General features: G+C 39.0%; 1 protein-coding gene across 4 annotated transcripts in view; it reads left to right on the forward strand.

The window, feature by feature from the left end:
* Positions 1–24928, forward strand: part of DIAPH2 (diaphanous related formin 2) — a 168826-nt gene that overhangs the window by 74682 nt on the left and 69216 nt on the right. For all 4 annotated transcript variants that reach the window (XM_074551318.1, XM_074551319.1, XM_074551320.1 and 1 more), the window contains 2 exons: positions 8815–8938; positions 24495–24660. In XM_074551318.1, coding sequence (XP_074407419.1) covers positions 8815–8938; positions 24495–24660 — 290 coding nt within the window. The remainder of the gene's footprint in view (positions 1–8814; positions 8939–24494; positions 24661–24928) is intronic.

The following is a 24928-nucleotide window of genomic DNA, read 5'->3' on the forward strand; positions in this document are numbered from 1 at the left end:
GTCTGTGCAGGGCTCAGAGATCCTTGTGAGTCCTTCCCATCAATTCTGTGATTCTGTGGACTAACATATTAATTAAGTTATTTATGCAAGTAGCAGTTTGGCATCTTATCTAAATTCCAAAAATGTTTTCTTCCACTTGATAATTCTTTTCTCGAGGTGACTTTTCATCTTTTTCTTCTTTTCTTTGTAAAGTCTTCTGGTTTACCAGGCACTTTTGATGATCTTTTATGAATTTTCCTCTGTGGGTGACACTTGACCTTGCAGCTTTGAGATTTTTACAGTTTGATTCAAAGCCTCTGATGTTCTGTAAGTTGACTTGAGGAATTAAACTGGAAGAGTCAGGAAAGTTTAGTTAAGCTGTAGCATCCTAAACACAGAAAGCATATAAATGGGAGCAAAGCCTCTCATAATTCTGATGCTCAGAACACATATGAAAAAGATTTTATTGCAGTTAAATTTGTTTCATTCTGTGAGATAAAAGCTGCGTTTCCTATAAACAGCACTGACTCCTAGCAGAGCATAAATTGCTGTTCGTTTTTAATGACCAAAACTTCTCTTTCAGCCCTCCTTTGCTTTCTGGAGCAAGGCAGATTTTTGGCAGAATAAATGGGATTTGTGCAAGTTGCTTCAACTGCTCCCCGTGGTGCTGCTGGGGTTGGGTAATTGCAGTGTTCATCTGCTCTGCCACACTGGAGCTATTCCTGTGCAGGAGTCTGAGGTGCTTTGCACGGAGGAGATTTGCACTTCCAAATATTTATTGTTTGGTGTTTATAAACCAGCGGTTTTGGGGACGGACAGTTGGGTTTGTTTTTCCTGTGGGAAGCCTCTTTTGGAATAAATTGGCTGGATGTGAGGGTGGTGCTGGCATCAGTTATTCATCAAACAGGAAGGAATCTACCAGCAAATATTATCTCTGCAGGAATTTTAAATGAGATGTGAGCTGGGCAGGTGAGTGTCATTGCTGGAGATGGATGTGGCAGCTTTTAGTCAGGACTCGTGGTCTGGGTGTGCAGAACCTTCCAAATGCTGCCCTTGGATCTGCAACTTTGCAGTCTTGCCTTATTCTCACTTCCATGTCAAGGAAAAAAATCCTGTCCAGCTTAATTTTCATATAAGAATAAAGAACCAGCATCTGAACAACAGCTGATTTTGTTTTTTTTTTTATTTTTTAACAAAGAGCAGATAGAGCATAAAACTGGATTTTAATATGAAAAGGTCAATGGGATTAGATGAACTCCCCATGCATGTACTAAAATCTTCAATAATCTGATATTAGGTACAATAAAATAGTTGATCTTTTTAAAGATGGAAGATCAACCTGCAGCTTTATGAAAAGTAAAAATAAATTAGGAAACAGTTTTATTCTGAAAAATACAAGCAAAGGTCAAAGTGATTAACTATCAAGAGATCATTGGAAAAGCATTTCTTATCCTGGAAGCAGATTGTGAAAGGAAAACCAATCAAAACTCACAAGGCTGTGATGCAGTGCATTGTTTGACGGCAGTGATTTCCTTTTCCCCTTTCATTTTTCCCCCCTTTCTTTTTTCCCCCCCTTTCTTTTTTTCCCCCCCTTTCTTTTTTTCCCCCCCTTTCTTTTTTTCCCCCCCTTTCTTTTTTTCCCCCCCTTTCTTTTTTTCCCCCCCTTTCTTTTTTCCCCCTTTGTTTTCTTTCTTTTCCCCCCTTTCTTTCTTTTCCCCCCTTTCTTTCTTTTCCCTTATTTTCTTTCTTCCTTTCTTTTCTTTTTTCCCCTTTTCTCCTGTCCTTTGGAGCCAGGCCCATTCCTGTTGGCACATTCCTGCCTTCTTCACTTCACTTGTTATCCCTCTTGCTGCTTTTCATGGTATTTGCTCTTAGCACTTTATAACCTCAGCTTTTTATTAAAGACCTGAAAAATTCCCATCCCCTTTTGGGCTTCAGCCAAATTTCCAAACAAATCCAAGAGGTACCTTGGTTTATCTTACAAGTCAGATATTTCTAGACAGCTGTGTGGTTAAAAGTATACTTTTAATCACTCAGAAAATAAATATATTTTAAAGTTAAGGCTCACCTGAATGTCAAGCCTCTCAGAAATCATAAAAATGAAATAGGTGGCACACAAAGTGAAGATGATTACAATAAGTTAGCCATGTGTTTTATAACAGAAACTTCAGTTTAGATACTAAGAGGAGCAGTTTTACATCCCAGTTTGTGATTTAACCATTTTGCCTGTAAATAATATCAAAATGAGATGTAGCTGTTCCTGCTTGGTCTGCCAGCAGTGGCATCCCCTGGGCCGTGCAGAGCCACAGCAAATTGAGATTAACTGGGAAAGGGGGATATACATTATATGAATATCTGTATTTTTTTAGTCTCTTTCAGCAGTAATGAGGGGTTCTTTGAGCACTTAACACACTGAGTTCTTTGCCTGACATCAAGGTGTGCCACCTGATAGTTCTTTGAAAGTGGAGTTGAAAGTAAAATGAAGTGAAAGGTGCCTTGTGGGGGTGAATTAGGGCTGTGCAGTGAACTGAAAAATACCAATATCACAGCACTGATTTGTCACTCACTTGGACATTGGGATTTATTTCATTAATTTGCAAGCATATGGTTCTGATGGTGCAGGCATCTCTCTGGAAAGGCCATTAGCAATTGAAACACTGGGGAATGCAAATGTGTGTGTACTTTTTATTACAAATACTGTAATAAAGTATTAATTTTGAGATTTTATACAGGTACTTCACTGTGATTTAATGGCATCATTTTAGGATGGGGGAAATATTTTAAAACATCCTGTGCCACTGTCACTTTGAAGTACAGCAATTTAAAACATGCTCATAAGCAGCAGCCGTTTTTCTGTCAGACAAAAGTTTTATAGTTTGGTGCAGCAGGAAAAAACCTGAGTTTCTGCAGCATTTCCACCTTTAGAGCACATTTTAAATTGCAGCATTTCCACCTTTAGAGCACATTTTGAATTGCTGGAGCAGATTTTGCCCAATCTGGCCCAGGAGTGGTGGAAAGCAGAAACCTCCCAGGTGCTCCCTGTGCTGTAGCTCTGAGCAGGAATTTCTCCAAGGGACCCTTTTGGAGCCTGGCTGAGATCCTGCATTGCCTCCCACTCTGCACAATGGCTCAGTGAGCTCTCCCAGCCTGGGAAGGCTTTGAGGAGCTTTTGGTTGCAGTCTGTGTGTAATAAATGCTGCAGAGAACTGTGGTTGTTCTGGAGCTGCAGTTTGGAGCTGTAATTTGGAATCTCCATTAAGCAGCTTTCTGTATGGCTTGCATTTTAAGGCTCTGCTCCTCTCCCTCAAGTGCAAGTATCAAGGGCAAAATGAAAGAACAGTCCAAATGACTCTCATGGGCTGTTGCTTATTAAAGAAATTAAAGCATTTAAGAATTTCTGGCTGTAGTTAAACCAATTCAGAAGTGGAGATTGCTTTAAATGTCTTAAGTTGTGTAATCCATTTAGAATTCCTTAATGCAAGCCTCCAGAGAGAGGCAAAAGCTGCAAAATGGCACTTGGTTCTTTCTTCTCCTGCCTGTCTGTGGTGGAATTTGCACTTTGGTGGCTGTGAGGAAGCTCTGGCCCCTCTGGAAGTGGCTCAGGCAGTCAGGAAGGCCAGGATGGATTTGCCCAAGATCTCTGTGAGTTTTTGTGTCAGCAGCAGGTTGTGTGACAGCAGCTCTGCTCCCTCCCTGTGCCTCCCTCACTTTGTGTTTCCTCGTCTCCTCTGCCTCATTTGCACTTTGTCTTGCACCCCTGCCAGCAGCTCTGCTTCAGCACACTCGTTTATTACATTCTGATTTTGTCATCATCAACTCTCTTTTAAAAATAAACCCAACTTCTGAGATCTTGAAAGACATCTGTAATTAAGCCAACATCCAAGTGGGGTGAGTTTCTGGAGTGCTCTGGAGGTGATATCCCTCCCTGCTGATTGCACAGCTCTTCTCACCCAGCAGCTCCAGGGCTCCTGGTTGTTCTTCTAAAACTGGGACATCTGATTTCTAAATGACTTGTAGTTGTGATATAAAAAAGCAGTTTAACTAAAAAGCTTCTATTCTATGGCATTGTTTGCTGTTTGGTTAGTGAGGTAAAGGTGGAAGGCTGGGGAAAAGCAGCTCCTGCCATTTGGGCAGACCTGCTCCTGCTCCTAAAGCTGCGAAGTGCAGGGAAGGTTCTGCCAGGGAGCAGTTCTGTTCTGCATGGTGGGTTGGTTGTTAAAGCCCAGGACTCTGTCAGAAAGCTTTCCCAGTTTTTGGAGGAGGAGGATGGCAGCTCCTCTGACTGGGTAAAGTGGAGCTGTTGTTCCCCTTTGGCTCTGAGGTGTTTAACATTTATTGTTTATTGTCCTAACAAACAGAAACTTGCTTGCTATGAATTGAGTAATCAATGCTTGTAATTCCTGCAGATTATGAACTTGCTCACCCATTTCCCTCCAAACTGCCTCTCACTCCTTTGTGAAAGGCTCCTTCCATCTGCCCTCGGGCACTGAGAAATAAATAGTCATTAGTATGCTTACAATGTAGTTATGGTGCAAATGCTGTCTAGACTTAAAAATCCACCAGTTAATTTGCTTGGTGCAGACCTGCTTTTGCTTACTGAAGTAATTGATGTTGGCTTTCCCTTCAGAGTGTTTTCCAGCCGTGGACATGGCCGTCCCAGCTCTGCATCATTGAAATGTCTCATGCAAGAGGCACTGCACCTAATCAAAATGTATCATTTCACCTCTTGTTGTGGGGAGGACTCTCAGTCTGATGCAATCTTATTTTAGAAGGGATTAGTGTGACCTTTGCTCCTGTTGCTGTATTAATGTAAATACAAAATGCTTAGCTTGGCTGCAGGGAGCAGCTCGTGCTCCCCATCAACATGGGATTAACTGCTGGGAGCATTTTCTGGGACTCAACTGCTCCAGCAGACACTCACTAAGCCTTCCTTAGCGTGCAGACTGTGCACTGCTGTCTCCAAAATCAGTGGATAGGATTGGCTTGAGGGGTTTTTTCAGAGGAGCAATTAATATAAGGAAAATAATAAGGTGAAGGAAATTATTGCCTTCCGTGTCAGAATAATATTGTGCCATCTCTGATTTTCTACTATAATTAAATAATAATATGCAAAATAATCTCTTAATCAGTCCAAGGTTTAATGATGCATGATTAAGGGAGTTGCATTCAGTGTTTGTGCAGAGACAATATTGATGGATCTGAGTGCTTGTATTGCTCTGCCCCTGACAGCAATCATTGGACAATGCATTATCACACATTCCCTGCTCCTGTTTGCTCTGTGTGTTACAGTGACTCTGCTGAAACACAAGTTTAACTTCTCTATTGGCTTTTTTCTTTGTCTCATCAATCCTTTTGTCTCCAGGGTTTGAGGTCCACACGTTCAAGGTGCTGCATTTCTTCCCACCTTCGAGCTGCAGGTGCTGTCTGCAAGCCAACATTTTCTTAGGGCCAAACTGAGAGCCAGACTGACACAATTTGGCAAAACTGAGAAATTTTGCTGCTTTTTTTCCCTCTCTTTGGCCATGAAGATTGTTCCATAAAAAGCTTTTGGGGTTGATGTGGGTTTTTAGACAGGCTGTTTGGGGAGAGCACTGTAGTTCCCCCAGGCTGTTTCGCCCCCATCTGCACGTATTCAGACTTGAAAAATTCCATCCTTGCCTCTTACCTTGGACTTCTTTCTGAACCTGCTGTCCAAGAATCCACATCATTCCTTCCAGAACTCATTTCTCCTCTGTCCTCACTGTTCCCTGTGTCAGCAAATTAGTTTGACTTTGGAATTCTCCCACTTTCCCATTTCTTGGATTTCTTTCCACCATGGGTGGGAGTCCTCATTTTCCTGTGAGGGTGGGTGAGGTGGTTTTTACTGCTGCTGATTTCTTTTCATTTGGAAATGAAAACAACCAACATTTTATCCTTGCTAATAGAAGGAAATCAGGCCAGGCATCCTTTGGGTTGCTTCCCTTTTTTGGGGGCGTCTCCTCACCCTTGGGCGTTTTTTCTGGTGGGTTTTGCTGTTAAGGTATTTTTTTCTTCATCTTTTCCCGATTTTCTCTATTTGCCTCCTGTTCCTGCTTTGACATCAGTTATTTATGTGTTGGATTCAGTTGGTTTTTCACTCTTGCTGCAGCATGAAGTGGGATCATGTTGGGATGGCTGCTCAGAGAGGCTTTGTCAGTAAGAGCCCTTGCTGCTGAAGGCCAAAACTGCCTCTCATGCCCATTTTTGAGTCCAGTTCTGTGAAATGCCTGATTTTCCTGTGGAGTGGTGGGCAATGGAAGGTGAACAAGCCTCTGTGTTTGAGGAGAGCAGGGGAATTCTGTTCAGGGTGTGTGGTTTGAAATGGTTTCAAGGAAATGGCTTTGTGCTGCAAGTAGAATTTATGCTTTCATAAATTAAAACCTTGCAAGAGTTTGAAGGAATTTACATGAATTTCCCTGAAAGTAGAAGGTATTCGTGTTGATTCCTTTGCACATTACTGAGGTAGTAAATCTCTAATAAAGGGTTTATGGGAGGAAATGCAGATATTTTATTATAGTCTATATATATGTATGTTCCTTGTTCTGTCATCTTTTGAAATTTGTCTTGCAGAACAACAACTGCATAAATTACTTGAACAGAAACTTGTACATTTGCCTGGGCATGGGGGGGGGGGAAGTGAACAGAATTGCATATTCTGGAACATTTTTTTTAATTGAATGTGAGTACAGAAGTTAATTAAGGGAAGCCCAGCTTTAGGATGCAGCCTCCTTGCTTGGATGGAGTTCTCCCTGCTTTCAAAGCCAGCGTGTTCCTGATCTGGGCCTTTCTGAAGTTCATTTTATAGAAGTGAAAACACTTTCCATCCATCTTAATCACAAAGTTCAACAGTTATTTGTCATTGCTTGCTGAATTTCTTGGCACTTTTGAATTCCAGACAAAAATCAACTTTTACTCTTGCTACGTGGTCGTGCATTTAAATATTTTCAAATTGCTGCAAGCAGTTAAACTCTGTTATGTTGCCCATTTTCTTACCAGCTGCTATTCCATGAACACAATGACCATTTTCATCCTCCTCATTTATTTTTCACTTCCAGCATTTTCCTCCTGTGCTGTTTGTCCCCCTCTGCAACTCCACAACAGCCCATAAAAATATTACAGTAATTCAAGTTCTTCAGTTCAAGCAAAAATGGGTGCTTTGATCATAATATCAAACGATTAAACTAATGCAAGCAGAACATAAAAGCTTTGATAATTTGTGTTATTCAGAGTGTTTTAGTGGTTGATTTCAAGGTTAACTCTCCAATGTGAATTTAAAAGCTACAAGGATTCTGTGGTCAGTATAGATTCCCACCCCAGATGAATTAAGCTTTAAAAACTTCCACTATAATTCTAGGATTACATGATTAGTAGTTCCTTTGGTACCCAGTATAAAATGGATAAAACTGAAAATAAAATCAAGATAATGGCTGCTATAAAGCCAGCTCTGTTGGTGCCATATGTATTTGAACACGCTGGTGAACTCAGTGTTACAGCTGATGGGAGTCCTCACTTGGAAAGAATACAAAATTGATTTTCCTCTGGGAACAGCTCCCTTATTTACCAGATTTTTATTTCCTATGTGCTGTTTTTCAGGCCATCGTGACTCAATTTCCTTCTGCTCTTTAATCTCATGTAGCCACAACATTTTTTTTTTTTAATAGCAAGAAAATAGAAAAATAAATGGTTCTTTAGAAAGTACTTAGTGGAACTTTTGGGCAAGCTGCTTTCCAGGAAAAGATAATAAAAATTGCTTTGAAAAACAAAGTAATTTGATTTTCTTGGTTGCACTGGGGCAAAGGGGTTTTGGGATTCTCTGCTTTTCCCTAAGGGCACTGAGGTTTGAGCTGGGCGAGAGGAGCCAAAGAATGGGAGAGAGCCTTGGGTTGCAAAGGAGATTGAGTGGAGAGCAAGAGCTTGGCCAGTTGTGCTTTGGGATCAAAACCAGCGTGACAAATGGGCCTCATGGCTTCTGCATTTCAATATTTCAATATTTCCAGCTCAGGTTAATTCCCCAGCTGTCTCTGCAGAGCTCTGTCACTTTTATCCCGCTCTGGGGCTCCTGTGTCAGGTGGGGCTGCTGCCCCCCACCATGCTGCTGCCATTTCCTGCTCACAGGGTGCATCAATCGGGGCTGTTTAATCCAAATTAGCAGCACAGAGCTGTTCATTAGAATGGCTTCTCACACAGCAAGCAGGAGTTCTTTACAGTCCCCTCTTTTTTTTGTAATTAGTGTGCTGTACTGAGTCCTTGCCTTCCTTTTGATTATCAGCAGCTTTTATTATTCAGACCTACCTTTGCTATTAACACAGCTCTGGGCTCCAGAAATCAGAGTAACTTCAATATAAGAAAAAATATTTAATTTTTTTCCCCCATGTCTATTCTTTAAATCATTCCTGTAACAGAAATGTGCCTTAATAAGATCATTCATTTAACCAAGTACATGCATTAAGAAGATGAAATCTCTTTGAACTCTAGTTAGTTTTTAATCTTTGAATTAGATTTAAAAGAATATTAGAAATAATAATATTAGAAATATTGGAAATTTTACCATAAATTTAAATAGAAATGGAATAATTTGAACTAATGGTAGAATTAAGTGGTGACATTTCAATGTTAAATATGATGATCTGGTATATTACAGTAGATATTTTCCATTTATTTTTATGAAGGGAAGGATTTTTTTACGAGCTGTAATTCAGAAAAATATGAATCTACTTAATGGAACCGTTCTCTTTCAGATTATTTATACTGCCATTGTTTTTTCCTCTTCTGATACCCTTTCTGGAGTCACTTTATAAACTCTTTTTTTGCCCTCAGTTTCAGCCCAGACTCTGAAGAGCAACCTGGATTCCATGAACCAGCAGATCCAGCGCCTGGAGAAGGACATTGAGAACTTCCCCAAGAGCCAGGACGAGCACGACAAGTTTGTGGAGAAGATGAGCATATCCTTTGGCACGGGTGATCTGAGCGTTCCCATCCTCTGCTCGGGCATTTGCAGCGCTCCAAAATAGGTTTAAAGTCTCTTTTCATGAATTTCTTCCAGAGCAGAGAAAAAGCAGCAGTGGGTGTGGTGAATGTAAGCAAGCAGAGAACTGAAAGCATCAAAAATCAGATTTTCCAGGGGTGCCCAGACAGCTTTCCTGAAGGAAGTGGTTACACTGAGCAGCCATAAACTCAGTATGGAGATGTTTTTTTCTGTCTGAAAAGCATTATTTATTCAGTTTTAGAAAAACACCAGCAGTAAAGTTGATGTATTTATTATTTTAGCTCCAGATGTGGTGTTTTTTGAAGGGCAGAGTATCAATTTTTCTAATGGTTTTAAGTTATATTTTTAACGTTTTAGAGGAATATTTATGTTTGTTTTCACTCTGAAGTGTTATGTCCCTTAATTTCTGTAGGGAACAGAGACTATGGATTCTTTAAGTAAAATCTGGGGGGAGCTGTAATATGATGTCTGTCTAGCTTCTTTTTGTATATCCACCTTTCATTTTGTTCAGAACTTTAAAGTAACAAGTCTGCTGAAGATACAAGAAGCTCACAAAAATGCAGGAAAGACTGAGAAAGAAACCCTTAAAAAAAATTCCCAGGTTTTTATTGTGCACAAATCCCAGCTCTGTGTGGAAATATTGGAGCGTTTGGGGTGTGGTGCCAAGTCCAGGGCATTTTGTGCATTTCCAGAAGCTCAGATATTCCTGTGAGGTCTCTCCTTTCCTGCTGCAGCAGAACTGGTGGGTTTGGGGTTTTCAGAGGAGAGAAAAAGGAGAACATTGATGTTTAGATCCATTCACAGCTGCTCAGCACGTTTGGTAGGTGGCTGCAATGAAGATTTCTCCTCTCTTTGCTCAAAGTCAGTTTTTTGCAGGATTTACCATCTGAATGGAGTCAGTGACAGGAATTTCAGAAGCAGATATTTAACATCTCCTGGATGGATTTATTTTAAGTTTCTGACAAGGCTGCTGGAAAGCAGCTTAAGGGAGACAACTCCTGACTAAGTGGGAAATTGTTTCTGATTCCTTCCATCTTCCCCTGCACCTTGTCCTGTGTGCTGCTGGTAATCACTTTTATCAGTTCTGCTATTAAACAAAGCTCGTTATTATTTCCTGAGCTTCATTCACATCAGAAAATCTTTCAGTATTGCCCTGTAATTGTTCTGTGCCTTGTCACCCCATCAGAGGCTGAATTCTGTCACATTGGCCCCACTTTGGTTCATAAACCAAACTAATTTATGAAATGCACCTTTCCCACTGTTTTTTTCCTGTTAAATTTGACAGCTCTGCTTTCCAGGTTACAGAACTGATTGCTCAGTTGTATTTTTGTTTTGCTGCCTGTGTGTTTGCTTAGAGCCATGATTAGCATCGCTCAGAGATGGTTTGGTGAGGAAAAAAAGCCAAGAAGATAATATTGAACATTGTTCTCCCTGCAGCTTATCACCTGCATTTCTCAGAGAAGAAAAGGTTTGTTTTGTCTTTACATTTCTGCATTGTCTGACTATGCAGAAGTGTAAAAAAAAACAAAGTACTGATGTTTCTTTGTGTTGGCTGAAATGGGAGGAGCCTCTGAAATATTTGCAAGTGCATTACTCCAGGGCCCTGGGCAGGCTGGCTGGGTGATTGCAGGTGGATTCCTCCCGGTTGATTCCTCGCTGTTTTATCAGCACTGGGAGCTGAGATAAGGCTGGAGCCAGGGGCTGCCTCCCCCTGGGCATTGGTGTTTCCATAATGAGCAGATGACCTGATAACTTCTGTGCTTTTATTTCAAAAGTCATCTCCCCTTGGATCAAGGGATCCACTTTGTTTCTGCTTATCTCTGAATATGATTAAGGCTTTCTACACTCCCATGTTTTTTATTAGATTGGAGAATCATTTTAAGGGTGTAAAAGTGACACCCGAGTCTGCAGTGTGTGTTTGTTTGATTTCCTCAGCTGCCTGGAGGTTTGTGGGTGATGGCACATCCTGAGATGGCAAAGTTACAGAATTTCAGGCTGAACATCTCTCTGAGTGTTTGGGAAAATCTGAGATGTCTCCGTGGAGTTTTGGGATGCAGCAATTAGAATATTCAAGGCAGAGTTTCTCATTCCTGTCATAAACAAAGTTATTTACCAGGAGTTGTGGATGAGACTTTCTTCAGAGGATGTGCGAGGGATCGATCATGCTTGGTGTATTAAATTCATGTAGGAGGCCAATGACAAGAAAAATACCATTCATAATATGAATGTGTAATAATTAAATTAATAGTCAAAATACAGAATCAAATTCTGTCAAACAATTTAAGTCATTTCAGTTTTTCTAACTTTTTTTAACAAATAAGCTTTTGATGCTGTGAGTGACAAGAAGATGAATAGAAATTCTACCTGCATTTTCATTTTGGGTTTTTTTCCTTGCCCAGTTTCTAAGCAAGATAATTTTTCTCTTCACTTAATCAGATTTTTATTTAGCACATACAGTTATTCATCTCAGTGCAGTGTGGCTGAAGAAAATAAAGGGATTCAAATGGTCCTTCTGTGAATTTCTTGCTATGTTAAATAACTTAGGTGTGATTCCTGAAACAACTTTTCCATGATCTGATCCGTGACTGGAATTGTGTTTTACCTGAAGATCCATTTGTAAATAATTCAGCTTTAAATGGGAGAGGTTCCTTTTATAATTATCCCTGCTGCATGCAGCACTGGGGAGTCTGATTCAACAGTTTAGAAAAGTAATTACAGACTGTGCCCAGCCTGCCTTTCACTCCTGGTTTTATTTCAGTGTTTGTGCCTCTGATTGAAGATTTTTCCAAAGTGCAGAACTCTGAATTTTGTATTTGTGTGCTGTAAGTTTATACAGAGATTTCAGTGATGTTAAAACACGGGTGTCTGGTTGGGGATTGAGAAAAGTATTCACATTCATGGAGTTTAAATGGAAATGTTATTAACTAAGATTAAAAACAACTGAATTGAAAAGCAATTTCAGAGGGAACTAATGGAAAGTTGCACTGAGTTAACATTAATATTGATTTAGAACTATAAATACATGAATAATAAATATCACTTCTTTCTCCCTCGCAACATACACACAAACTAAAGTTTGTTCCTCTAGAAATGTAAATTAATTCCTCTAGAAATATATTATATATATAGCTCCTGCTATAGACAGGAGCTGTGAATGTTGTCCCAAGGGCACATATTTGGTCACTGGTTCATGGTTTTGTTATCCTGCTCCCTGCACAGGGATAACTTTGGCTGTGTGTGTTTTATAAAATACCTGGCATGAGTTTATTCCTTTTATCCCTCCAGAGTTTCCTGCATGAGCCTCAAATGGAGACCTTGTGTGGCTTTTCTGCTTTCCAGCTGATCATTTACCCTAATCAGGGACATTAATGTGCCTCAAGTTATTGAAATCTTTTGCCTCCCAGAGCAATCAGTGCTGCCACGTGGCTTTTCTGACTGATTGCATACATGTGAGGAATTCAAAGCTTTTTTTTTTTTTAAAGAGTTGCGAAATTAAGGGAATGATGAATGAAAGAGCAAAAATTACTGCAGATAAAAAAAATTCAAAGCGCTGTGCATTCATCTTATCATTAAACGAAACAGCAGCAATTTGTGAACTAATTTTAATTTCCAGTAAGGAACACCATTCATTAGGAGAGAATCCTTTTTATGGAATGAAAGAGCTGCCTTGCTGGCAGGCGTGGATGCTCTCCTGATGTGCATTTGTGCTCCCAGGGCTGTCTGACAGCCCCTGCAGCCCCACAGTGAAACTCGAGGGCTTCGTTTCCTCTCTGGGTGCTCCTCAGTTGCGCAGAAATGATCTGGGGACAAGTCTGGGGCCTTTGATGCACTGGGGATGTTCAGATTAAAACCAGCTGATAATTCTCCTGTGGGAGCTGTTGTTGTTGGCATTTAAGTATGAGGAATTATTTCTTAAAAAATAAACTTGGGATTAATTTAACTTTCTATTAGCTTCATATAGAAAACAACTATTTTCTTCTAAATTAAAATACTAAGTGGAAGAAAAAGGCTGTGCAGTGCCTGTTGAAGGCACAGCACAGGAAAGTAATGATTTATTTACTGTTGAATCTTCAGTTTTCTGAGTTTTATGTTTAAATGGAAAACGTTTTAAGCAATAATTGCAAGCCTTATAATGCTGTACATCTGCTTGGCGATTAATTTTAGTACATAAATTGTTCAAGTTTCAAGGAAGTTTTTGAAGCAGAGCTTGTATTTATTTAAGTGCCAGCAATACCATTTTTTGTTTGTTTTTACCCTGCTACAGACTCGTGTTAATTTGAATTTATTGATAATAAGTTAATCAAATGTTCTTCAGAATACCCACCGTGCATCACCTATTCTGTATGGTTTTATGCAAATTGTTAACATGAGCAAGGGAGAAATTATCACATGGGTGGTGTATGTTAAATTTTGCGTCTAGGATGCTCTTTTCTAAGTTTGTGTAGCTCTAAGACAGCAAAATGTGTGATTTGAGTATTAGATGTGAGATCCCAGTGATTTGCTTGGCTGTTTGACAGCCCCAGTCTGCGTGGCCCAGATTTGCATTATTCTGTGTTGCCCCAAATGCAAGTAAAGCATCCCTAAAATGCACTTTGGAGAAGGGAATTGACAGTGTCTCATCTTCTGAGAGGTTACATTTAAAAACCTTTTATCTCCGAGCACTCGCCTGGTATTTAAATGGGGCTGCCAAAGCAGCCAAGGCGCCCCTGATGGAGCTGCTGGTTGGGAAATGATCCAGGGCCTTCATCAGAAAATCCCCTGCTGAAAGCACACTGATAGCAGATAGCAAGAATTAGTTTGTACAAATAATCTGCTTTTCTTTTTCCAATCTAGAGGCTTTTTTGGGAAATTCAGGGCATTGGTGAATAAGCTGAGTTTTCCTTCTCTGTTTTGTTTTTTTTTTTTTTTTTTTGCATTGCTAATTGTTTAAGCTCGTGGCATCTCAGCAATTTGAATCCTATTGGAGAACTGACCCAGCCAAGTTAAAAATCAGATTACAAGCAATTTGGGCTCTATTTAGTTACTTATATTCAATTGGCATGATTAAGATTTAGGGAAAAAAACCCACCAATATTTGTTGTTGTAGAGCTCAAATGTACTTTAGTTGTTTACTCAGTCTGTGGGGAGTGTGTCTCCTCAGCACACAAAATGATGTGTGTGTGCAGAGCTGCCTTTTCACAGGTAAAAGTTTAAAAATAAGATAATTAGTGTGTCAGAAATATGGCCAGGACCTCTTGCAGTTAGAGGGAACAACATCAGATCACATTCTGAAATGTCAGCCCTGAGCAGCCCAGCAACACTCACACAGACAATCCCAGGAGCTGAAATTTGTTTATTGGTTTATTTATTTGGAGAGCCTGTTGTTCACTGACAGTTCTGATAGAACTGTTGTCATTCAATTTGATTTCCCCTGAGAAATGTCCTCTGTGGCATTTATTAATCCTTTCCTTTACCTGATTTTTCACCCTGGAATAAAAAAAAATAAAATAATGCCCCCACTAAAAGTGCTTTGAAATATTTGCATGTCTGGTGTCACATTTGGTGTGACTGGGTGTTTGTCATGGAAATCAATGGATATAATTGAGTTAAGGGGAGGTTAAATGTTCTGATTCTGCTGCAGATAAATATTCCAGGCCTGCAGCTCATTGCCCCTTGTGTTTGCTGGGATGTGCAGCAGGTGAGTCTTTGGACAGAGTTATATATATGTATAAATACAGTGCTGAAAAAAGGCAAATTACTTTGCTGTTCTAATAGAATGGTTCTCCTTTTCTGGTCATGGCTGAAACCAATTGTGTTTGGTTTGTTATTTAATTCACTAAATGGCAATGTTGCTAATTATTGTCCCAAATAATCATCTTTCTAAATTAGTGGGAGAAAAAAATCAATCCATTTGTCATGATCCCATTACAAACCCAATTCCAGAATTGCTGTGCAGGTTTTTACACTGGCCATTGAAAGGGAAATGCTTTTCCTTCATTCCCTCCTGTGCTTTGAGCATGCATGGTTCCTAAGCTGTAACCCTGGTAGAATTAGATATTTCCCAATTAAAGATGAGTTTAACCTTGTGGAAAAACAACTTTAATCTCCTTCTGCTTGGTCAAGCCCAGTTTCCCTGCTGAGAGGCAGGAGAGCGTGAACGTTTCTGTGCTGGGAGGTGGATGAGGAATTCGGGTTTTTAGCATTTTTCTGCCCTCTGCTTTGTTTATCCTGAGTGAATTCTGAGGGGGATGTGGGAAATGCTGGTGGAAAGGCCTGGCAGCCCGTCTCCAGAAAAATCTGGAACTTTTAAAAGCCAGGCTGGGATCCTGGTGGGGTGTGAGGAGTGGCAGGTTTGTCTTGAACCAGGGCGCCACAGCATCGTCTCCAACCTTTGCTTTGCAGCCTCTTTTTCTCAGCTTTCCCGAGCCATGGTGAGGGTGCTGGGGTGGATGAGGTGATTCTGTGTGTGTGTGTGAGGGTTTAATCACTCCAAGTATGAAATTTTCCATGAGGTGTACTGGAATTCTGTATTTGCCCCTGTGGTGCTCTAAGCATCCAAAGGATTGTTAGTCTGTTTTTATTGCAAACCATCAAGTAGCAGCCGTGCTGTTGAGGTGTTTCATGTGAATTGTTTAATTTAATGTAGTCTGCATGTTGCTCGGTAAAATGGAATTTGAAAAAACTTTAAATTGGTCAGGTCTCATCTGGCAAGATTCCAGATGTTTATTTTTATCATAATATGAGGTTTTTTACAGTACTCTGCTTAGTGCCTGGCTTTGTTCCCTTTATTATATCTATGTATTTTAATATCTTTATGCTCATTGTTGGGAAAAGAATTCTACCCAGGCCTGCATAATTGATCATGAGATATTCCATTCTTTTATGAACAAAACATGGTGTAAGCCAAGAGGGAGCCATTAGCAAGTCAGTGTTTCAGTGCTTGACCAGTAATGTGAAAATTGTTGATTTGCTTTGAGACAAGCTCAGCTCAGACTCCAGGCTGCCTTAAGGGTGCGAGCACAGCAAGAGGAGAGGTAACAAAATGTTCAGCAAGATAAGGGAGCACTCAGGGTCTTCAGGGGCTGGTGGGAAATCCATTTTTATCTGCCTGCTTCAGAGAGAGGCTATAACAAAATTTAATATATCAGCTAAATTACCAGATTAAAAAATCAGTAAATAATCCCCATGCAAAAAAGCAAAATATGGAGGGGTTGTGGATCAGGAATCATGACCTAATAGTGTGGGGAACAACTTTGGAGAAGGTTTTTCTCCACTCTAATGGAGAAAAAACAGTAATGGGCTTGTGCATCTAGGAGGATGTGGTTTATGGCAGGATAAATTGTGCACTCCCTGCTCTGTTTCATGAGGTAAAAATCCAGAAAGTCTGCACAGCAGGAACTGCAGTATTAACATGTTCATCATAAAGTAAAATTAATTAATTTGAATACTTGCTGAGGGGAGTGTTTTTTATTTTGTGGTGCAGGATGGATTGTGTGAGCGTTGATGCCATGGGTTGGTGTTGGTGTAGGTGCAGACACTGAGGAACTCAGGGCACTCTGAAATTGTGGGGCTGGGAGGGTGATGGAACCTCACAGAAATACCTGTGGGCAGGAAAAGTAAAATCAGTACACAGAGCCAAAAAATACGGCAGAGAAGTGTTGGTAATTCATCTTCATGAAAAATCCAATGGTTTTTATAGGAATATTGAATCTGGGAGCTGACCTGAAACCCTGTGTCTGTGTGCCCTCAGTCATGCCTGGTAACAGCTTTGGTGAACTTCCCCAGATGGAGAATTTACCCAGCTCAGCTGCATTTCAGGCTCTGTGGGGACTCATTTTTGTTACCTTACTGTTCCTCTTTAGAGGGGTTTTCTCTCCTTGTTTCCCCCTTGTACAGAAAGAATTAAATCTCTTGTCTTGCCAGACTCAACAGAGCTTTTTAAAGAGCTTTCCACCCCCTTTCCTATCACACAATATTTCTTTTCTTTATTTTTTTTCCCTCTTTGATCCATCTTAAAGCAAAGTGAAAATGCTCACCGTGTTCCAGGTGATAACTATAGGATTATTTAGGTATAATCTTTGCTTGGATTGAATTTGAAAAGCACCTAATAATGTGTCATGTTTTACTGCACAATGTTCATTTCTCTTACAACTATTTGATGTCAGGGAAAAAAAAAAAAAAAAGACAAATCCCTTTGGAAAATGATCCTTTCTATTTTTACTGGTCTGGACTAAGGCAGAGTTTTCATAAAGTTAATAGTTTAAAACTACAAGAACTTTGGAGCATTATAAATGAAAATTGTGTTATGCAAAGCACAATATCAATTTTCTTTGACAGTTTATTTCTACCTTCAGGTTTTCATTGCTTTTTACAAAGGAAATCCCTAATATGAGCAGACACAGGATTACATTGACTCTCTCATATTGGGTGCAGCAAGAATTGTGTGAACAGAAGTGCACAGATGTCTGTGCACTCCATGGCAGTGGGAATGAGGAGAAAATTGACAAATGCCACAAAGGGGAGGCAGAATGATGTGCAAGAGGTGGAGCTGTGGGACAGTCAAGAACTTGCAGTTGCTTGTTTTTCTAATTTTTATTTCCTGAAAAACATACTTTCTGTAAATTGTATAGAATGGACTTTTGTGCATTTATTTGCTGACTTCAGATCAGAGATCCCTGTTGGGTTTTTGGTTGAATCCCCACTGTAATGGAGCTGTTCTGTTCTGCACCCTGAGACAGCCCCCAGATTGTGCTGCAGAGCTGAGGGGGACCCAGAGAGCACTGGGGACAGGGGAGGAGGAGAGGATAAGAAGGAACATTGTACAAGGGAAAAACTCCTGTAAAAATTCCACAGAATAAAATTCCATGAGCAGAGCTCCACTTCTGTGCATGGACCAGAGATTTAATGGCTCCTCGACTGTGAATCATTGCCTGGGGGAAACTGGGCTTTCATCCTTAAATTTATATTAAACCAAGTTGTCCAGATCACTGAAAGATATTTTTGTAAAGGACTCTGCTTTATTAGAGTGATAATCCATTAGAAATCCATTCTCTAATTATTGTATGCTTATTTTAAAATCAGAAATTGAAGGGGAAGTGCACTCTGTAAATGCCTGGAGCTGCAGCTTTTAGATACCAAAATCAAAGTGTCCTGAGATTCTGCTTTAGCAAATCTCTTGGTGTTGATGGAGCTGCTTTTTGCCCTCTGCAGTTCTGTTTTCCAAACAAACATTTTCTTGTAAAAGCTGAAGTGTTGTGGAGGGGAAGGATGTGGCTGAGCAGCAAGAGCTGCCTGGGAGCAAAGGAAATCTGGATTTCAGGTGCCCATTCCTGTGAGTCTGCTCTGGGTTTCCCTGTGGCCAGAACAATTCTTAAAGGGGTTTTTCAAGTGCCTGTTGATTTTGAGGGATCCCTTCACTGTCCTGACTTTTCCTTGGGTTAACCCCAGTCACAGGGGCCAAGGCTGTTTGAGGTGAGTTTCTAGCAAATCATTGCCCAGTAAGTTATTTTTAATAATTGCCCAAAAATGTGGCACCATGTCTGGAGAGGAAAGATGATTGAAGGGATATACCCCACCTCACTCAAATCACATTTCATGTGTGGTTTTATGTAGGCACCTGCAAAATAAATTCATTTTAGCCTAGTCTTTAACTTTCATTTTCTCCTATTCTTGAGTTTGTGAACATTTCATTGCAACAGTTGTTTGTCCTAACAAATCTCAATTTGCCTTTCTTTTTTTTTTCCCTCAGGTGACATAAAAATCCTTTTCCTCATTGGTTTGGAACATCTGGGCTCTTGAAACATTATACAATCAGCAGTTTTTCAGGTTTCTCAAAGCAAGAAATTGAGGATTTCTGCCATGGCAGCCTTAAAGAAAACCTAAAAATACAGGGGGGAATTTCTCTTTTCCTTCCCCAACCTTTACCAAAAACTTTCTGTGGCTGAAGCAACCATCAGATCTGATTGAAGCTTGTGAGAAGCAGCTGCAGTGACAGCTCAGACATTAATTAAAGGCAGCTGGAGTGAGGGAAAGCTGCCTGATCAAAGAGGGAACGTGGCTGCAGCTTCCCTGAAAGATTCAGGGCACCCCAAACTGGAATTATTGTTTAAGGCACCTGATTGTGGGATCCAGAGCTAATAGAATATTTCTAGCCGTGGCCACCAGGCTTTTGCTGAAATACCTAAAAACTGATTTTTAACATTGTTAGAGCGTGTCAACACTTTTGTGATTTGAAGCAGTCACAACTAATTTGAATATAATATGCAAAACAAATTTTACAACAGCATTTCATTTGTACAAGCTGCATTTGTGTTGTTCCCTTCTTGTTTTTATTCATCTAAAGAGATTTTTATCTAATTGTTCTCCAGGGAAGGGATGCTACAAATCCATTACTCTGGCAACATTTTCTGTCTGATGCATGCTTGACTATCCTGTTCCGTGTTCCTTCTAATTAATGCAGGAATATTTTATTTTGCCACCACAAAATAAAAAAGATATTTGAGTTTGGAGAAAAGCTACAAATAGCGCTCTTCATGCTGTTTGAAATTAGTTAAAAATCAGGATATCACAACTGAGAATTAAGAACTAGGTGGTTTTTGGTGTCAGGCAGTGTGAAAGCAAATCCAAAGTTCTGGTGATGAAATCAGTGGAGATGAAGAGTTGCTTTTGCCAGGGTGAAAGGTTTGGTTTGTTCCAGTGGTTGTAGAGCTTTTAAAAGCTCTAAAATTGGAATATGCAGTTTGGGGATTGTTTCTCTGTTATAATAATGGGAAAAAAATTCTGAGTTCAGCAATTTATCTTTTTCAGAAGTGGTTCAGGTTAATTTAGATTAATGTCTTGCTCCAATTTTAGTGCTTTTTTTTTTTTAATTTAGGAAAGGTCTTGCCTTCTTTCTAGCCTGTGGCTTTAGAAATTTTGTCTTTCGTGTTCTCTTTGGAGAGCCAAGTGCTCTTATTTATTTAAAGTTTTCTTTTTGTAACCACAGGAAATTCCTAATTTACCTCCTATATCTTGGAGCCAACTTTCCCAGTATAAAACAGTTCAAGTTTTAAGTTCTGTGGGGCTTTGCTCCTTGGACTGAATATTTTCAAAGTAGGCCCTTGTTTATCAGTTTTTGCCCAGAGACTTCCTCTGGGTTTACAGAATTGAGCAGTGATCTTTGTGTCCTCATCAACAGAAGTACAAATAAAAAAGTAATATTGAAATGATGTTGACTGAAGCTTTCTCCTGTGCATAGCAATGTGGTGGAATCAATGGAAATTCTTTTCATTACAGAGAAGTTTGAATGCAGCAAAGTTAGGGACTGAATTGATTGCTTAGAGCTGGGAGGAAGTAAACACTGACAGATTTTTTTTGTGTTTACCAAGATGAAAATTTTATGGTCATTTAGGCACAAGTCAGAAATTTCTTTTTAATTAATGTGAATTAATTGTTATTCTGAGATTTTGGGAGAAGGAGCAGGTTGAGTCAGGGTTGTTCTTGGATGGTTATGACTTTTCTGTGCTTCATTCCCACAAACACAAAACCCACTGAAATCCTGGCTTTTTCCAATGAATGCAGTTGTTAGATAATTCTGATAGTTAATGATAATTTCAGGCAGTAATGGAGCAAAGGGGAGGCAGAGCCCTCCTTGCTGAGAATCCCCTGCTCCTCTGTGCTTTGCTTTGTTTGGGTTTTTCCTGAGCTGTTCTGTCAGGCACTGAATGATGAGGTAATTTGCTTTGTAATGAGAAAGAAATTCTCACACTGAGCTTTTTATGGAGTTTTATTGGGGAATCTTTCAGCTTTTCAGTTAGCACATGATTCTGTGTACACACACAAAGTTGGGCTCCTGCTATGGCTCTTGGCTTCTGATTTGGGTAGAGTGTATTGCAATGAAGATTTCTGCAGTTTTTTTGTTTTGTTTTGTTTTTGCAAAGGCTTCCAACAGGAGGAACAGATTAGGGATATAATTGTGATTCATAATTGTCTGTGTATGCTGCAGAAGTCTTGGCTGCTGTGCAGTCACAGGGATGCATTATGGATGGAGTGAGTGATGAAATTGTTAGCATGTGTTTACATCCCGATAGCAGGTGGAAATAGAGCTATCAGTGGGAATGACTTAGTGCTATTAAAGCTGAATTTCTGTCTTCAGTTAGCAAGTTGTTTGCTTTGCCACAGTTCAATTCAAAGAATGCTCTATTATGAATGAGCTGGGAGATGAGAAACTGAGAGCTCTTGTGCATCCTTCATTAAAGATGACACCATTGGCTCAAACTTTCTCCTCTAACAAATTAAACCAGATATTTAGCCTGGTGGTTCCTCAGGCCACAGTCCTGCTCTGCAGTGGCAATCTGTGATTTTTGGTTTGGTTTGGAGTGTGAAACCAAGTTTGGAGTTTTTAAATGAGCACTTGGCAAATCTTCAGTCTCTCTTCAGGAAATCTGTTGGAATGAGGGATTGCTGTTACACAAAGCTGACACACCTCAGACTCCTCACTGAATTTTTTAATGAAATAATGTTGGCACATCTGGCTCTATTATGAATGAGCTGGGAGATTAGAAACTGAGAGCTCTTGTGCATCCTTCACTAAAGATGACACCATTGGCTCAAACTTTCTCCTCTAACAAATTAAACCAGATATTTAGCCTGGTGGTTCCTCAGGCCAGAATCCTGCTCTGCAGTGGCATGCCAGAAAATGTGGGAAAACCAAGCTTCTGAATAAAGTACTTTGTGCTACTTGCACCTTTAAACTTGCTAGTGAAAAAATCTGATTTTTGGTTTGGTTTGGGGTGGTGACAGTGAAACCAACTTCGGAGTTTTTAAATGAGCACTTGGCAAAGCTTCAATCTGTCTTCAGGAAATCTGTTGGAATGAAGGATTGCTGTTACACAAAGCTAACACACCTCACATTTTCCTCACTGAATTTTTTCATTAAATTTGTTGGCACACCTGGCTGTGCTCCCCTGGATCACTCCATTGCCTGAATCTACATTTCCAGGGGAAGTTTTCCACTATGAATGTGTTAGAAGTAGGAAGGTTGGATGAAGCACACAGAGTGGCATAACTTTGTTAATATTGCATGTTCTATGGCTGGGAACTATTGTCTTTGCAGCTCTGCCTTTTCTTCAAAATGAAGCCCAGCTGAAATCCTCAATTCTCCCTTGGCTCCCCCTGTTCATCTGTCTTGCTGCCACCCCTTTGTCTTGCAGCCCATCTGTTAAAGATATTTCTTACTTGCAGTTCGGTGCTTAATAGATAAAATATAATAATGTTGAAATTACAGTGTCTATTTCTGGAGTGGTGCTTTAAAATATCTCCTTTCAGCAGCACTGCTGGGTTTTTTAGTGCTCACTGTTGTTATTTGTTACGTGACTGCAGCACCAGTGAGAGCTGGGAGCTCTGCCTCCAACAATAGGCTGCAAATCTGGAATTGTCCAAGTACTTTTCTCTTTTTTTGGCTTTTCAGTCATTTTTGGGTTTTTATCACGTAATGTAAGATTGTTTTTAAAGGATCCACTGAATTAATCTGTACATTTATATGTATTGCTTTTTTGGTGAGCTGCTCACGACAGCAATCTGCTGACTCAAAGGCAATTCCTGTTTTTCTGAAATTTTTACTCTGTGCTCAATAATTTAGTAATGTGCCATTATTACCTATTTAATGTATTCTTGCCATTAAACTTTCATTTCCTTTTGTGCAGTTAAATGTCACTGAAGACTGAACTGCACCAGGTTTATCTTGAGATGAGCAGCTCAACAGGCCAAGCTTAAAATTCTAATCAAGCGGCTTAAAGTTGTTTTCAATAAATGGAGAGTTGGTGTTGGCACTGCTGTGGCACTGTTTGGGCAGATAATGATTCAAAATCTTGATTTTATAAATTAATATCCATCACTGAGTGAGTTTCTGTTTCTAAATGAACTTTAGGAGCTACCAGCTTTGCTCTTAGGCCACTGAGGCTTTGGTTGAAAGGATTGCTTGGAAAAATTGATATTTGTAAAGTTTTCAATCATACTTTTGAGAAAAAATTTTTAAGTGTTTATTTATTCATTTATGACTCTCTCTTAGTTAAAATGTTTTTAATATATACATATGAAAATAGATATAATAATATATAAACATAGATTTATATATATATATAATATATAATTTAATCCTTATGTATATGTTATATGTTATATGTTATATGTTATATGTTATATGTTATATGTTATATGTTATATGTTATATGTTATATGTTATATATCATACATTATGTATTGTATAGTTATAATATATAAATATAGTTTGATATAATATATATTTATATATATTTTATATATAAATATATAAAAATATATATTTATATATTTATTCTATATATAAACAAAAATATGTAGAATATAGTATATAATATATCACATATCACATATTATATATTGTATACTTTATATTATATATAATATATTGTATATTATATATTATAATAGTTATAATATATGAAATATAGTTTGATATAATATATATGTTTTGTATATAAATATATATAAATATATACTATATGTACTTTAATATATTTATAAATATATATAAAGTATATAAAATATATATAAAACTTAGTCATATATAATCTAGTTTAAATATATATATTATAATTTATATATCTATTCTAGAGGTGTTATAAATATATACATATTTATCTAGGGGTTTTTTCACGTAGGGAGAAAAAGGCACCATGTTTTTCTGTTTAAAAGCATTATGTCAAACTTTTAATGATGGCTGCTGGGATGAAAGTCAATCTCAGTCTCATTTCCAGGCTTCCACCCTTCCTAAGGAAAGAAAACCAAGCCTTGTGTTGTTCCACGGTGTTTTTCTCAGTGATAATTTCTCCGAGCTGTTTGTCACTTTGCTGGGCTGGGTGGGTGGATATTTCATTTTTGTAAGTTGGGTGGAATTACAGAGTTGAGGTTGTGCCTCAGAAAGTGAACCCGATAGGGGCAGCTGGAGGCAGCACTGTGTGCCTGGGCAGGGAGGAACCCACAGGGCAGAGTTCTGTGATAAAGGCAGAGAAAATGAGATGTCATTCTGTGCGACTTTGTCACTGGTACTTATGCACATTTATATATAAAATATGTGTGTCGGGTGGGGGACAGTGCTTCACCGGAGCAGTGAGACCACAGATTCCCGCAGCAAACTGAATTTCACTGGGTGTTTTTATAGAATTCTTTTTATAAAATTGTTCATCTCTTCAAATAAAAAGGCCTACGGCATTTAAAAATTTTACAGAGCAAGTTGTATTCTCTGTCAGTGGCAAATCTTCACGTGGAAAGGGATTATTTGATGGAAGTGTTGGCATGAACTTGCAGACATTAATAATATTAATTCATAAATTGCTAATATTAATAATATTATTAATAATATTTATAAAAATGTCATATTTGTGAGCACATTTTGCAGGTGTAACCTTTGTACTGAGAGCTCTTTCCTTGTGTCCTCTTTCCTTTATTTACTGGGTTTTTATTTTTATTCCTTTATTTGTGCTGCAATTGAGGCATTTTCCTTAACAAAACCTCACAGCTTTGCTGAGAGTGCCCGAGAACAATATGAAAAACTGTCCAACATGCACAACAACATGACAAAACTGTATGAAAATCTGGGAGAGTACTTCACCTTTGATCCCAAAGCAATAAGCATCGAAGAATTCTTTGGTGATCTGAGCAACTTCAGAACGCTCTTCTTGGTGAGTAATACCTGCAAAATGTTATGCAACATTTCTCTTATAGATTTTTCCCCCCAGTTTTAACTCTTTCCTTGTCTCTCTATTTTTTCTGTTATGCTTAATTTTGTGTTTTGTTCCATGGCAGGAAATTGGGGGAACATTTCCAGAATTATTTAGATTTTGGTCATGACATATTGTCCTCCAGTGTCTAAATTTACACCTCTACTGTGGATAAGGTTGAGCCAAATTTAATTCAACTTTGGTATTTTAGCAATGTTCAGGTTTAATG

Source organism: Zonotrichia albicollis, chromosome 14 (genome assembly GCF_047830755.1).
Source record: "Zonotrichia albicollis isolate bZonAlb1 chromosome 14, bZonAlb1.hap1, whole genome shotgun sequence".
Taxonomy (NCBI): Eukaryota; Metazoa; Chordata; class Aves; order Passeriformes; family Passerellidae; genus Zonotrichia; species Zonotrichia albicollis.